The 15735-nt window shown below is 55.5% G+C and overlaps 5 protein-coding genes across 5 annotated transcripts; 2 read left to right on the top strand and 3 right to left on the bottom strand.

Moving 5' to 3' along the window:
• Positions 1 to 666: 666 nt before the first annotated feature.
• Positions 667 to 1284, top strand: PUNSTDRAFT_134880 (uncharacterized protein; the record flags this gene model as incomplete). The annotated part of the gene is made up of 3 exons (XM_007384392.1): positions 667 to 944; positions 997 to 1060; positions 1111 to 1284. The coding sequence occupies 3 exons, from the start codon at positions 667 to 669 to the stop codon at positions 1282 to 1284; spliced, it is 516 nt and encodes a 171-aa protein (XP_007384454.1).
• A 926-nt stretch (positions 1285 to 2210) lies between these two features.
• Positions 2211 to 4988, top strand: PUNSTDRAFT_69040 (uncharacterized protein; the record flags this gene model as incomplete). The annotated part of the gene is made up of 3 exons (XM_007384391.1): positions 2211 to 2476; positions 4712 to 4775; positions 4827 to 4988. 3 exons carry the CDS (start codon positions 2211 to 2213, stop codon positions 4986 to 4988), a joined length of 492 nt encoding a protein of 163 aa, XP_007384453.1.
• Positions 4989 to 6736: 1748 nt separating this feature from the next.
• PUNSTDRAFT_114003 (uncharacterized protein) lies at positions 6737 to 8089 on the bottom strand (the record flags this gene model as incomplete). Its single annotated transcript, XM_007384390.1, has 1 exon — positions 6737 to 8089. One exon carries the CDS (start codon positions 8087 to 8089, stop codon positions 6737 to 6739), a length of 1353 nt encoding a protein of 450 aa, XP_007384452.1.
• Positions 8090 to 9192: 1103 nt separating this feature from the next.
• Positions 9193 to 10443, bottom strand: PUNSTDRAFT_16187 (RNA-binding domain-containing protein; the record flags this gene model as incomplete). The annotated part of the gene is made up of 3 exons (XM_007384389.1): positions 9193 to 9366; positions 9625 to 10017; positions 10411 to 10443. Coding segments are annotated over 3 exons (600 nt in total), but the record flags the coding sequence as incomplete, so codon positions are not given.
• Positions 10444 to 15036: 4593 nt separating this feature from the next.
• Positions 15037 to 15492, bottom strand: PUNSTDRAFT_134877 (uncharacterized protein; the record flags this gene model as incomplete). The annotated part of the gene is made up of 3 exons (XM_007384388.1): positions 15037 to 15216; positions 15276 to 15339; positions 15398 to 15492. The coding sequence occupies 3 exons, from the start codon at positions 15490 to 15492 to the stop codon at positions 15037 to 15039; spliced, it is 339 nt and encodes a 112-aa protein (XP_007384450.1).
• Positions 15493 to 15735: the final 243 nt, after the last annotated feature.

Raw genomic sequence — 15735 nt, 5'->3', positions numbered from 1 at the left:
TCTGAACTGTGCTTTGAACCCGACTCCAGTACTGAAACTTGCACAGAAATCATCTGGATTGCTCAGCTCTAGGACCTTCGCCCTCAGACTATGCGATTGCGTCTACACTCCCGGCTCGTCCATCGGGATACGTTTCATCACGACGCACCGCCTCCTTCGGCAAATGCTACGCGTACTCAGTTTCCGTCTTCGACGGCGTATTGAGATTGGCTCCGTGGTCATCCATGAACGATCCACCTTGATGACCTCACTTGCCGGTCAGCCAGATGTGACCATAAAAGGCAACGCGGCGTCGGTTCGGGAGGAAAGGCCGACTCCGTAGTCAGAACACAGCTTCCCCAGGGGACGCAGTCGGCCTTTGGATGTCTATTGCCTCCAAACGGAGATGCCATTTCATCGTTCCTCTGCTGCGGGTGGCAAACTTACGGAATTCGCGGCTGCCGACGTTTGTACCCAGGCACACTCACAACGATAAACGTCGTATCACTGAGCACATACTGACGCGTCGCGGAGTGGGTCTCCGGTCGGCTACTGTCCTGGACTCATGCGGCATCAGTGCTCCGTCAGCGACTCCATGGCATATGCGCAGATATAAAAGACCATTGCTCACTCACTAACATCTTCATTCGTGCGTTGCGTAACTAGTTGCAGCGATACAACGCGACCATGACCTCTCCATCGCAACAATTCACCTGCTATCGACATCTGCACTTTGTCGGCGCTAACCCGAGCATCCTGCATTGCGATGTCGTTGACTCACAGGGAACGGCGCACTACCGTGTTCAGTCCAACGTGGTCAACGGGATACTGTTGACAACGGTGACAGATGCCGCCAATCGCACGCTTGCCCTGATTGATTGGCAAAACAACCCTGCAGTCGAGATCAGCGGCTTCCTTGGGCGAACATCAGTAGCGGAATGGTTGGAACGCTCCCCAGATCTGCGGTAAGTCAGCCTCATTGTCTATCCTTTGGTCGTGTTTAACAGGTTGATTCAGAGCTCGATATATGGAAGTGGGGAAAGTGCGCTATACGTGGCAGCCCGTGGGCAATTGCATTTATGTGCGTTTCTCATCCGTCTCCTGTTCACACCCAATACTGACGTCACGTAGTTGACGATACAGTTATCGGCCGATCTCTCGACGCCGCCGCACATTTTATGCCGGGTTAGCAAGACTGGGGCGGAGGTTTCTTTGGAGCTCGACAGCGATGCTTCACGTCTTGGCATCGAGCTGCCGGCTGCGGTCGCTACTATCGTACTTATGAGCGGCAGGAATATTGATTGATGGATCGGGCCAAGCTGTGAGTAGGAGAGCTTCTGGGCTGCGAGAAATCGTCGCTGAAATGTGGGGCGTGCAGTTTCCTTAGATCCTAGCATATGTGACCGTCTATTAATGCAGGTGTAACTCCCTATGACATTCCACAACTATGACTCATAATACACGTTCTTAAGTCACATCAACCGGCCAACGATTCGCCGGAACATGCTGACCAAATGACTGTAACTCAGGTAGGGCGTCTCGACACAATCGGAGGCTGATTCTCTCTGTTAGAGCTCCCGTTCAACCGTCCATAATTGCTACAGATGCTGCGGTTGACCTGAAACCTGTTCATGAACTCCGACGGTCTCCGCGTGGTTGCGGGTGGTTTCACTCACTGCGCGCCGGACGATCTGGTCCTGAACCGACTGCGCCTGTACGCACTATGGTTCTGCACGCTGCGCTTCCACTTTCGCTGCAAGCGCATCGTGTCGGGCTACACCGGGACAAGCGGACGGAGGGATAGCCCGAAAGATCGTTTGGCTCCACGAGACCACAGCCACGCGAACCGGATCCGGACTGCGCTCTCCCGATTGGGAAATTCTCGCCGGGGTGCTTGTTCATAAACTTCATGAAGCGCAGGCGGCTCAAAGGACGATCTCGCGACCAATCTACTCCTTTGGCGACGTGCGAGCGAGATGCGCGATCCTACCATCGGGAAACGCAGCTCCCGATGCTTCCGCGGTTGGGAGCGTCGCGTTGCGCTCCGGTCAATCATGAACCATGCAGCGTTCAGGCGAAATGGAGACTGAGTAACTCTCTTCCCAGGTCTAATGCTATTGCCGGTGGACGGGGCGTTGCGAGTCGAGCTTGTGGGTCAAATTCCCATTCATCCGGCAGCTAGTGCTTAAATATCGACGCAAGAGCAGACTCCATCACTCACCATTCATACCATGGATTTCTTCCTGACTCAGTTCTCCCTTCACTTCGTGTCTTTCTCCCCGACTATCCTGTCATGCGATGTTGTTGACTCCAACGGTGGTCCTCGTTATGCCGTACGGACGGAGCTGCTCAACGGAACCCTCGTCACCACTGTGACGGACGCACTTGGCAGAGCTCTGGCAATCTTGGACTGGAAGAACAAGCCAGCAGTCGAGATCAGTGGTCACATAGGGCGGCAGGCCGCCTCGGAGTGGCTTGTGCGTTCCGAGAATGGAAGGTCCGTGCATTCTTGAATGCGTTTATTAGCCTTGACTGCAAGTTCAAACCTTCCAGCGATGCCAGCTCAAGGACCATGGAAGTAGGAAGAACGCGGTATACCTGGACCGCCTCAGGCAATCATCTGCTGGTGAGTGCTTATCCTGGCTGAATGGTGCTAATAATAACTACGTCACTGATGGATGCGTAGCTCACCGTTCAGAGAGGGCCTGTCTTCATGTCCACGCAGCATACGCTGTGCCGCGTCTACAAAACGCGGGAGCAGGTTATATTAGAGTTTTCGAACGATGCACTAGCTCTAGGCCTCGAGCAGCCCGTTGTTGTCGCTACGATTATCCTAATGAGCGGACGCAACATTGACTGGTATGAGGCAAGCTTTTCATCGATTTACATTGATCGATGACTTCGTTGTTTAAAAGACAGTTCCGCAGCGCCTACAAGTCAAATACGAACCTCGGGGTCATTCGGTTACATAGATTATTGCTTTGATGCAGTTCGAATCGACACGTTTACCATATAACTCCTATTCATGACATTCGTGTGCAGTCAGCGACGCTGAACATTCTTCGTTTTTCTGATTGTTATCCACGCGTTTTGGTATGCCTGAGATCAAGGTGAGCGCTCTATGGATGTGATCCATACACTACTACGTACGCGGATTCGGAGTAAGCCATGTTATCGGTCGGAGATATCGACATAGAGATAGGCGCACTGATATTGATGAGTATTCGGAACTTCTCTTGAGGTGTACAGGAAAAAAAGGGTATCTGCGGGACAGAACCTCAAACTACCCAATATTGAAAGGCAGCGGCGACTCGCGAGGAGCCAGTTGGAAGAGAATGAAATAAGTGTAAAAACATTGAAGGGATACCAGCGATGAGCCACAGAGCAGTGAGCGACTGCTAAAATTTTAGTGAAAGAGTGTGTAGGGCAACTTGATGCAACGAGTTCTTGGTCGTGAAGGAGGGCCGTTGTTGAAGCTTCGGAGGTGGAAACGTGAACAGCGGCGGCACTGCGCGCGGGTAGGGAGGGGCTCTTCTTGCCCTCACGTTCTCGCTACTGCATCCTACGTAGGATATCTCCTATAAGATGACGGTGCGCGGTCAGAAGGTTGCAGCGACGTTCACGGGTCGCGTGTAGAACTTGATGGCCATAGTGCGTGAGAACATAGGCGAGGACCAGCATTTTCACCTCTACGCTCTCAGGCTGCCATCTGCCACGACGACAGTTTGTGCCGAAGCGCAGTGCATTCTAAGCAGCTCTCTACCAGACTCGTAGTAGCTGGCCCAGTTCAAGGAGCACTCCAGACACCCGTTGTTCGCGGCCAGTTATAAAACAGCATGGGCTTGTGCTCACATCGGCTCGGAGTGCTGTTGATCGCGCAGACTACGAACGCGCTGGATGTCAATTTCCGACAATAGATTGACGACAGCGTCTATATCTGCTCTGCTTGACCCATGGTACGTTCATGCCTGCGGCCTATTCGGCCCGCCTCGCGCTATTCCGTTTTATGTTCTTTTTACAGGAGTTCTGCGCTGGCTTTCCAACACATAGTCACCACGTCATTTCTTTCGTCCATCCAATTTACATGCTGATTACATGGCACATTGGACGCTGTAAAAAAATTACTGCCAAGCTCCCTACGACCGCCTTGAATGTCGAAATGTCGGCAGTAATCACCTTTCTGTCATCGCCATACAGTACAACGCGTGTTCCGTCCCACTCCGACCGGGTTACGTTCCGAAATTGAACGGTCCTGTGGAACTCGCCCCGCGGAAATGCAGAGCTCTGAGTTCTTCATGTTAAGCCCGTATACACCGCCGCGACCTTCGTTGTAAAAGCCGGTGGAGAATCGACAAAGTAGAAAAGGCGTCGCCTTCGCAATGTCAAGCCGTTGAACATCATCCGAGATGGCTGCCTTTGCAAGCTCTCTGCACTTCGTCTCTTTCTCGCCCACCATTTTGTATTGCAGCGTGGTGGGATCCAACCGCGCACCGCGATACGTTATACGTTCGGAGACAATCTTTGGCACGCTGTCCACCACGGTCAAAGACCCGGCTGGAAGAACCGTGGCCCAAGTTACATGGGAGAACTCTCCGTCTATTCAGATCCAGGGCTACCTCGAGAAGCAGCCTATCAGTCAATGGCTTGCGCGATCTTCGGACGCAAGGTCAGTCTCCAACTATGCACTGTTGTCTTGTTGGCTGCGAGCTAACACCGGAGTCACCGTATTCAGTTCCAGAACCATGGAGCTCGGCGCTATGCACTATCGATGGGTTACGCATGAGGACAACCTCTGCGTAGGTCCTGACAACGCTGAAAAGAGCGGTACACTGACGGATTCACCGTAGCTGACTATGCATCTCCGTCCGGGGGCTGACGTTTTATGCCGCGTCACGAAGACCAGGGACATGATCACGCTCGAGTTGACTCAGAACGCAATAGTCATTGGTCTGGAACTGCCAGCAATTGTTGCTACCATGCTGTTGATGAGCGGGAGGAACATAGATTGAATAGCAAGGGTTTCTCTCCAGAGCACCTCGTCGGACCTCATAGTTATTCGGTATGCCTGCTAGTTTCGAACATTCATGTACACCGCCTGTCATTGAATATCTGTCATGCTTCTCTTCACTGCGTAATAAGAACGTACTCGGCGCCGCCGCTGAAAGCGAGTTAACGTTCATATTATGACGACCGGAGGGCAAGATAGCCTCTCTCGAGTGTTCTCGCTCCATGTGCAAGATCAATGCAACAGCGCAAGCCATCCAAGGTTACAACGCCAATAACCATGGGCGCGTCACTCAATTCAGCGATTGGCCCTGAGCGCGACTCTGCGGCGAGTGAAACGGGTTCAGAATTCAATGTACGCAAGAGCGGAAGGAATCCGGTACCAAAGAGAAACGGCGCCCACTCCAACCATTCACACGGGACGAAGTCGAGGTATCGACGGGGCGGTTGAGAGTCATTCTAGATCTCTCGGTGTGGAGCTTTGCAACTCTCGGATCTTCCGGCCATACATTCTTTGGCCCGCCGGTGGGTCCGGGGAACCTGGAATCAGGTCAGTTCTTACCGGGGAAGTAGAATCAATCAAGCGGCTCACAGATCCCTTCGCGGAAACATGCCGCGCGCTCCTCTGAGAGCATGGGGTTGCGAATTATTGCAGTTGACTCGAATGAGCGTGTCACAAGCGGCGAGCGGCGCGGTGAGAATTCAGTGTTCCCTTCCACAAGCATCGGCGTCAGCAAGAACCGGCATTCAGACCCGTTACACGCGCCATGGTGAATAGACATCTCAGCGAAATGAAGGTGAGAGATCGGAACTACGGATCTTCTTCTTCTTTTTGTTTTTCCAAAAATGCCATTGCGCGGCATGGTCTGAGTAATTGGAGGGTTGCATTCACAGGGAATATGCCCTAGTATAGCGATAAGTGATCACTAAGTCGAAGGCGCGACATGGCGTGTTCACTGCGCTATTCATCAGTTTTGGAATTTGTATGATTATGATGCTGACCGCTAAGTCCGTCTCTGCCACCGGATCAATACGAGCAGCCAGGCTACAAGCATGGAGCGAGACAAACAAGGGTGTTTGCTTGCAAGGTCTAAGTGGGTCGCAAAGCCCACTTGATGGTGACATAGTAGGGTTCTCTGGAATCTAACCCCGGGCTATGAACCCGGCTGGGATAAGAGCAAAGATCAATAGACCATATTCCGTCCCCCCTCCCCTCCCCAAACTAAGACTTGAAAAGAGTAGAAAGGACTGACGACGGAAAAGGGGACCCATACCACGTGGCGGCATATCTCAGATCTCTGACTGCCAGTGCCACCGTGACCCCGAGAAGAGATACTATCGAACGCACCTCTCGCTCAAGATTAGGATGAGATTTCGAGGATATACAGCATTATTACAATCTGAGATTTAAGAAAAGAAAAAAGAACAGGAACAGGAACAGGAACAGGAACAAAAGAGGCGAACAACCAAAGAGAGACATGTATATATGCGCGTGCTGCTGGAATGATCTCCTGGAGTCCCAAGGTCTGTGTATGTACTTGGAAGGGAAAAGAAAAGAACGAGGCTGTGTAGATGATAGTAGTGAATGGAACGGAGGCCAAGAAAACGCAAGAATGAAACCTTGAGACGCAAAACGCTCTCCCTCCTTTCCTTTCGCCCCTTCCTAGTTTCCCTAGAGATGATGATGGCGACGACATCCAACAATATGAACTGATTCCATCCAAGATTCCCCTCCCATTACACTTCGGCCCGATTAGTGGCTCCGCATGTGCTCCATGGTACCCCAAGGAGCCTGCTGTTGTTGTTTTTGTTGTGCTGCTCCGTAGTCCGTGCCGAGGCCGCGGAAAGGCGAGGCCGCGACGACATCCTCCGGGCGCTGCATCGTCGGCGGCGCGCTCTCTGTGCCACCCATATCCATCCCGACTCCGTACGAGCCGGCGGTATGCTGGTGGTGCCCGTTCCCTGCGCCTTGCCCATGGGCAGGTGCAGGGTCAGACCCCGACCGGCCCTTCTCAGCTAGCGTGTTCGGACGTCCGGCGCCGGCGGCGCCAGACCCAGCCGAGTACGTCCGCGTCTTCAGACCGTTATCGTCCTTGCCGCGGTCCCTCTCGTCCACCGCGAGGCTCTCGAACCCCTTCGCGAGCAAAGTCGACTGCGCGTCATCGTACCAGCTCGTCGTCGTCGTGCTTACGGGCGACGGTCCGTCGCGGCTGCTCGACGGCGTCCCCTCGCTCGTGCTCGACCCTCCGCTCTGGTTCCTCGTTATACCTTCCCCCTCCCTCCCACGCCCTAACCCGGTCACAGGCGGGAAATACCCCTGCTCTTGGCTCGGCTCCAACAGTTGCTGGCTTCCCGACACCGACCCGGCCTCCGTCCTTCCTCCCGACCCCGACGCCGAGCTCGTATACTGCACAGGCGGGAAGTAACCCCCTTCCTGGCTCTGTCCCGCCCCTGCTCCTTCCTCCTCCGGCGGGCGGTGCACAGGCGCTCCCACGGCGGGGTTGATGTACGCGTTCGCGCCCGCTCCCCAGAAGTTGCCCGGCGTGAGCGCGACGCCGGGGCTGAACGGCAACCCAGGGCTCAGCACGCCCATCGGCGTCGGCGGGCCCATCGCAGCCGCGGGACTCACCCCGGCAAAGAACGGGTTCGGGTGGTGGCCGTGGGGATGCATACCCATCATCGGCCCTCCCGGGCTACCGGGGGCAACGGACGGCGAGGGCAGGTGCGGCGACATCTGGGGGAAGAATGTGAAGGACGGCATGCTGGGCGTGATCGGCGGCAGACCGGGCGTCATCATCATCCCCCCGTGCTGGTGCTGGTGCTGGTGCTGGCCAGGGTGGTGCATCGGCGACAGCTGGTAATGGTGAGGGGGCGTCATCATCGGTGGCCCGTGAGGGCCGCTCATGAGATGCGGCGAGAGCGTTCCCAAGGCGGGGAACGCGCTGATGGGTGGCGGGGGTGGAAGCGGGATGGTCCCAGGATGCGACGAGTGCCGTCCGACGGAGGGAGGCTGAGGCGATGACGATGGCGACGACGAGGTGCCGGCCGTGCTGAGCACCGAATCCGACGTCGCCCTTTGCGTCTGCGCGGACGTTCCCGAGGTCATCGACGGGCCGGACCGATCAGACGACGGCGTCGTGTCATGCGAGTTCCCGCTAGAGCCCGAAGCTGAGTCTTGCGGAGAGAGCGAGCTCGCGAGCGGATGGCGCCCCCCGCTGGGGTTCTGCAGCAGCGAGCTGACCGAAAACGCTGAGTATCCTCCTCCTCCATAAGGCGAGTAGTACGGCGAACTCGGTCCGGACGGCGGGCCGACGTCGAGGTGGTATCCCTGGGGCATGCTGATATGCCCCGGTGGGCCCTGATGGTGATGTTGGTCCTGTCCCTGGCTACCTCGCCGGTCTTGCAGGTATTGCGACTGACTCTGCCAGGCCTGCTCTCCCGTGGGCGACGATCCCTGGAGCGCGAACGGAGAGAGCGCCCGGGAGGTTGATGCTTGTCCTTGTCCGCCCAACGATAACGATAGCGGTGAGTGGGGTAGGTGCGACATCGCGCTCAGCAGAGCGCCCGCCGAGGACACGCCGCCGAACGGCGAGTGCGCGAACGCCGACCCCGGGATGGGTGACGTCGGCGCCGTCGCGGGCTGCGACAGGCTCCCAAATTTGTCAAAGTGGACCTTCAAGGGCCTGCCGTTGTATTCGTAGCTGCGACGAATGCGTGAGCGATCATGGGTCGCAAGTAATAGGGCGTATGTACGGAACGAAGGTGGTCAAGATGAGTTCTCAAATGGACGAAAACAAGTGTCTGAACAATTGAAACAACCCGGAAGGATGCAAGGGACAGGGATGCACACGTGTGCCCAAATACACATGCGCTCGATTGGGGTGCAATAAAGAGAGAAAATCGAAGGATAGTGCGCATATACGCCCGCGCCCGCGAACCCATCCCAAGAGGGCGCACACCCGACCAGAGTTGCGACACAGAAACCAAAGCAGGCCCGCCAGAAACCGAAGGGAGAAAAATAGAGAAGAAAAAAATAGCGGAGGCGCATATACGCCTACGGAGACCGTCCCATAACGGCGAGAGAACGCGTATGAAAGAAAAAGAAAAGAAAACGCGCATACGCCAAGAAAAAAGAAAATCCTAAGCCTCCCACTGCACGCCAAACGAGAAGGAAACAGACGAGAACAAGAAAGAGATAAAAGAGAGAATCACTAACCCATTAAACATCCTCACCGCCCTCTCCGCGTCCGCCTCCGTCGCAAAACTGACCATACCAAACCCCCTGCTCCGCCCATCCTGCCCGAGCGCGACGTCCGCCCTCAAAATGACGCCCGCCTGGCGAAACAGGTCCTTCAGGTCCTGCCACTGCGTATGGAACGGGAGCTGGCAGCACGTTCGGAAAAAAAAAAGTCAGCACGGCTGGCTATATGGGCGAGAGAGGGGGGGGGGAAGACTCACGTTCCCTACGAACAGCGTCCGACTCGGCGGACCCGGCGCGGGTCCGGGTCCCAACCCGCCCGCGCTGCTCCCGGGCCTCGACGATCCCTGGCCGAGCTCGCCCAACGAATGACCATGCCCGCCCAACGGCGTCCCCAACCCCATACCTCCCAAAGCTCCAACACCACCTCCCAACGCTCCAACGGCCCCTCCCAACGCTCCAACGGCCCCTCCCAAAGCTCCAACACCACCTCCCAACGCTCCAACGGCCCCTCCCAACGCTCCAACGGCCCCTCCCAACGGCGTCCCCGCCCCTCCCCCTATCGGCGTCCCCACCCCTCCCATCCCGCTCCCCACCGCGCTCAACGGATCCGCGCCCTCCCCGAGCCGATCCGGCCTGACCTCCAACACCCTCGTCTGCCACGAGTACCCGTTAAACATGTCGATCGCGCGCCCGGCGTCTTCCGCGGAGGCGAGGAGGACGGTGCCGTACCCCCTGGAGCGGTTATCCGGCCCGAGGGAGACGTCGGCGCGGAGGACGGTGCCGGCTTTGCGGAAGAGGTCTTTGAGGTCTTGCCAGCGGACGCGGTAGGGGAGCTAGAGGGGGGGTCATCGGGGTTCGTGTCAGTCTCAAGAAGTCAGAGCAGGGATACATCAGGAAAAACCGGAATTGATAAAAACCTCCTAAAACGTACTAAAACGTGCTCATTTAGTAGCTTTAGAGGGTTTCGGTACCCAATAAGCGACTCTTTCGATAGTCCGATTTTTCCTGATGTATGGGTGAAAATGGACGGAAGTGTCGATTCGCCTTGTCCCGATTCGATTCGGAGGGAGCCTGCGATCCACGATCTCGCATACCCCATCCACCAATCACCCAAAGCGCATACAGCCCCGCCCCGATCCGACGAGAAACAAGAAATAAAGACATCCGAGAGGAAGAGAAGGGAAAGAGAAAGGAAGGGAGGAGGAAGAGGAAGGAGGATAACTCACGTTGCCCACGAACAGCTGCGTGCGGGTGTCGCGCATAGGCGCGCCGGGCGAGGACATGTGCGACGCGGTCGCCATCTGGATGACGGCCTCGATGTCGTCGTCCGTCGGCGGCGGGCGCGAGGGCGCGGGCGAGGCGGCGGTCAAGAGCGCTCCCGCTCCTGCTCCGATGCCGCTGCTGCCCGGACGCGACAGAGCGGGATTAGTCGTGTTCAGGATCGCGTGCGTGGTCTGAGGTGGGGGTTGGCCTAGTGGTGATGACGATAACGGCAGCGACGGGTGGGTGTGGTTGTTATTGTTGGTGGTGGTGGTGGTGGGGTAGTCGGGTGCGGGTCGCGACGAGTGGTCCTGGTGTTACGTTCAGCGATGGATCGGCGAGGCGCCCGGAGACGGTGAGACGCACTGCGAATAAGGCCATGGCGCTGCTGTGTACGGCGGGACGCGCCGCTATTCACATCCAGAAGCTCCGCCTGCCGCGGGGCGCTGATTAGCAGGAGGTGCGCGCGCGCTGGTCGTGGCTGGTCGTATGTTGCTGGTGTAAGCCGCAGCGGGGTCGCGGTCGCTGGGCGAGACGACGACGACGAGTGGTGGTTTGTGCGTGTACGAGTGCGAGTGCGAGGCTCTCTGGCCGTGACAACGTCCGCACAATCGCAAGAGGTCGGGGCTCCACAAGAGAAAACGAACGCGGCAGGTTGTGTAACGCGTTACGATGAGCCCCCCCCTTCGGATCTCTTCTGGCGAAAAAGAGGGTCCTGCCGCTTTGGGCGGCTGCCATGACGTCACGTCTACGTCGTCCGCCTGCGCTTCGCGTGCGCCGCCCAATCGGCTTTGCGCGGCTGTGCCACTGCGACCGTCGGCCGGGGCGGCGGCTTGTTCGTCTCCCTGAACGTTCCGCTCCGGAGTCCGCTGAGCATTGGCTGAGCTTGCCTTCCGGGATGCAATACATTCGACCACGATCCGAACAGGAGCGTCTGCTCCTGGGAATTGGCTAGGCGAAGTGCGCTCCGGTTCACGTCTTCTATCATGTCGAAGGCCCGGAAGCAGTTGTGACGACACGGACATGTAATAAATGAATCACGATTCACGATCCGGGGGTCGCCACTATGATCTCTCCTGTCAAATGACTGGCAACGGTTGCTTTTGTGCAAACATGCGGCTCAGAAACCCCGAAGACGCATTCTTTTGAGCAGTAAGCTTCAAGGTAGGGGAGACACACCTGTGTTCATTGACGGTTAATTGACGTTCACCATACGAAAGGCAGAACACATTCGACTTGGAACAGGTAAACTCACTACGATGAAAATAGATAACATAGCCCCGTTTATGATTTCAAAGTACGGGGCGCGTTACAAACGAGTTCTTTGAGCTGTGATGAGTGCTTTCCTAACAGGAATAACGATGTCAAAAACTTTCTGACAAATCATGTCAGACTTCGGGCAAATCAAAGATAGGATCTCACAGTTACAACCAAGCGCCATGGCAAAAAGAAGATGCCATGTATGTGAGGGCCTCCAGCCCTCTTTGATGTGCATTAAAATGCGCTCTAGATAGGTGAAAGTGCGTAGTTGGGTCCGAGAAAATCGAGTCCTGGAGGAACCCATAGGGGTCTTACAGTCTCGCCTAGTTGTTAAAATCTTAAACTAAGGTTCGACATCAGGATGAGTGTAAGCAACAGTTTTCATGTGTAAAGCGAGTAGGAAGGTGTATAGGCGAAGATGCGAAAAGATTTGATGGATCCCAAAGCTAGATCGGTAGTCAAAAAATCAGAATAAAAGATATTCACTGATAAATACTGAATTTGAAAGGTCGTCCGAGGCCGGAAGAGCGTTTGGTGATCGAGCGAGCGGCGGGCTTCGAGGGCGCGAAGGGGTGGTTACCGGAAAGGTAGCTTGTATGCCCCAAAAAGGAGCATGGCGGTGCTTTGCTCGCGTGGCGTCGGGCGTCGGGAGGCGGGAGACGCTCGTCTCGATTGCTTGTCTTGCTGCACGCTCAGGCCTCGCTCGTTCTAAGGTTCCAAAAACTCGTTACTGACTCTGTTTCAACCAGTCGTTTTTTTATTACATTTACGAAATAGAAACCTGAGACTTCGGTTCGCGATCTGTATTCGAGGCAAGTTGTTCAGCTGGGTTATGGGATAGTCAAAAGTTGGCGAACTCGGTAGCAAATAGGTGCGCGTCGTCTGCATTCTCACGTGCCATACCCGTATCCATGCCTCACGTCAGGCGTAGTGGTGGTCTGACGCGACTTGGCCGGTATGAATCTTGTAACGGACACGTCAGCTCGGCAAACATCCTCTGCTCGAGCCCCCGCAATCTTGTCTTCATCAGCTTGGACTGCTCGCACGCTTTGTAACGCACGCCAGCAAGCCCGTCATGATGTTTCGCCATGCCTTCGTCCAATCCGCCGTGCTCTGATATTGCTCTGGTCGACACACGATCGCCCACAAAGTCCAAGGATAACCTCCTCCATGCCATCTCCGCGCGCTGTTCTCCGACACAACATGATGTCCAGGGCCGTCAGGCGACGTCTAGAGTGTGCGGCATTCGCTCACGCAAGCTGTGCCCCCCTCTCCTCCGTCCCGCGCGGACCAACAATACAGAGCGATGCCGCATGACCAACGATCTCATATAACGATCTCCGTCATGCTCGGAGCGTCGCCGAGCTCTCCGCGAGCACTCTGTCAGTGTAAGGATGGCACTCCTTCTCTGATCTTCGACCCATACATACGTGTACTCGACCCACACTCCTGATGACCTGATCCCGGCGGCAGGAAGACATCGGACCAGCCACGATCTCCGCAGACCCGTTCCATATCGACGTGCCTGAGTACCTAAAGGTCTGGGTTCATGGGCGTGGGCATTGGATAATATTCCATCATTACTCGGACGAGGAGTCGGGGACGGTCTCACAGAGCGACGTATATCAGTGAAGCTGTGTATGTCGGACCGCGCTGGGATGTATGGTGTATCAACACAGCACGCCGACAAGTAAGTAAAGTGATACATCATATCCGCATCGTACTGACGCAGTCACTGCGCTCGTTGACGCCCGTATAGGCCTCTCCTTGACCCGCATTATTCCGGACCACGCCTTCCAGCGGTTACGGATGAGTGAGTGACTGAATCAATCAATCATCCAGAATCAGGAAGGCACGAACGTCCCACAGCCACCAGATCGCTCCGTTACGGAGGCAAATCGCGACCGAAATCTTCCAGATCTATGTACTCTGCTCCGAGTCGGACATACGCCACCAATTCTCTCTCTCTTTCTCAGCGTCCCCGACTCCCTCACCTGCAGCAAAGCTATTAACGCGGCACAGCTCGCCGCCGAAGCTGGTATTGGATCGGAAGCTTATTGAATGCCACGCAACGGCCGGCACCCGGGTCGATCGTGTTTGGGATCACGAGTTCTCGCTCTCAGGGCACATGAGTTCAAAGTCAATATCCAAACGAGGCGCTCCAGGCGATGCGTTGCGCCGGCGGATCTCAGCGTTCCTGGACCATCCCGTCCTTCTTTCTCTCTGAACATACGGATGTTCATTTTTGCCATGCCGCGGGACGGGGGTCTACGTTCCCATTTCTCAGGGATTGTGGCGAATGACCGCGCTGCAGTACTTTGCAATGTCCTGGTGATGCGATGACAACACTGAGGGTCGTGGTATGCATAGTTGCGTTCATGTGAGGTGCCGGTGGTCACTGACAACGAGTGAACGATACAGCCTGAGGATGGCCACGTCATACACGTGAGAGCCCAGAGATCAGGTGAATTAACACTAATGCCGAAGACCTAATCGAGGTGGTATAATACCGTGTCCGACACGGTATCATACGTTGCTCACTCTGTGGCACATCAACCATCTCATTTCTTGGCTCCTTCTCGCATGCTTTTTCAGCCAATAATCTTCTGAGAGACTGATATATCTTGGAACGCTCGTTCTGGACCTCGCCCGCAGCAGTCTAATCCCTTTCACCTTCCATATGGGGTCAATCAGGGTCAGGATATACTATCACCTTCCTAGGCATCGCCAATGCCACGCGCGATGTACAAGCTGCGTCCTGTGCATGCATGTACTGTCTTGACTCTGTCCAAGCTCATTTATCACGCTCCGCGGACTCGGAATTGCGCCAGATCTGTCTAATCTGCTTGTAGAGCAAGAGCATACCCATTCGCTCTGCAACTGCCACCACGCCTTAGTCGCTCGTCGTTCTCATACCTAAACGGTATCCGCAGAGATTCATTTACAGTCCTCACGTCCACTGACGAATGTTCGGCTACGAACATGCATTCACTAAATTCATAGGTACAAGGTGGCCATATAACTACACGAACGGAGTCAAACGGCAAACTGTGTACGCGTGCATTCATCTCACCGCGATAAAGAGTCCCACGGCGCAACTTCGGTTCCTGGGAAACGGAGACTGGGAGCTACGGTAGTAATCGGCACGCCTATCGAATCCTCGTGAGCGACGTTCCATGAAACTGATCAAGCAGATAACTGACTGTATGGCAGAAGCCGTGGCATGTCGTGTTTGTTTCATCCTCACTCGGACGGACGGACTTCGGATGATGGTTTTCGCCATTCCGTCCGGATGCCGCGAGCGTAACCGGCTGGGAACGCTCGGGATTCTTTTAGTCGATGTTCTTCCCGCTCATCAATATGACCGTAGCGACAACTGCAGGTATCTCGAGGCCGATGACCATAGCCTCTCGAGACAGCTCCAGTGTGATTTCCGTCCGAGATTTAGTAACGCGACACAAGATGCAGAGCGTAGAGCTACTGTCTGCCGTGGGCGTAAGGTGCATTGTCAGCTGAACTGGACGTGTAAGCTGGATGGTTTCCGATTACCGACTGCTTCCGCGAAACTTACACAGAGGTGGTCACCAATCGGCATCCATCGATAGCGCATGTTCCCTACTTCCATCGTCCTTGACCTGATTGTAGGACCAAATGTTAGCGTGCCGTAATGATTTGAGGATGTCATTCAATAACCTGGAGTCTTCGGAGCGGACGAGCCAGTCTGCGATGTTCATTCCCTCGCTGTATCCTTGAATTTCGACGGTCGCAGACTCTTGCCAGTTGATCATCGCGATCTTATTCTGGCTGGGATGGTCTCTGACGGTAGTCAGCAGCGATCCGAATGTGGAAATCGTCCCCACCGTGTAGCGGCATGCGCTCGTAGAGTCCACCACGTCACATTCCAGCACACTCGGTGAGAAAGCCGTGTATCGCAGAGTATAAGAGGAGTTGCTGAGCTGGGATGCAGTCATCATGGGCGACCCACCGTTGAGCGTTGTGGTTCCACCCCTTCAGCAGATATTTGTACGCCA

The sequence above is a fragment of the Punctularia strigosozonata genome (assembly GCF_000264995.1).
Source record: "Punctularia strigosozonata HHB-11173 SS5 unplaced genomic scaffold PUNSTscaffold_7, whole genome shotgun sequence".
Classification (NCBI taxonomy): Eukaryota; Fungi; Basidiomycota; class Agaricomycetes; order Corticiales; family Punctulariaceae; genus Punctularia; species Punctularia strigosozonata.
The sequence above is the reverse complement of the archived record's forward strand: the minus strand, read 5'-3'. Positions and strand labels throughout refer to the sequence as shown.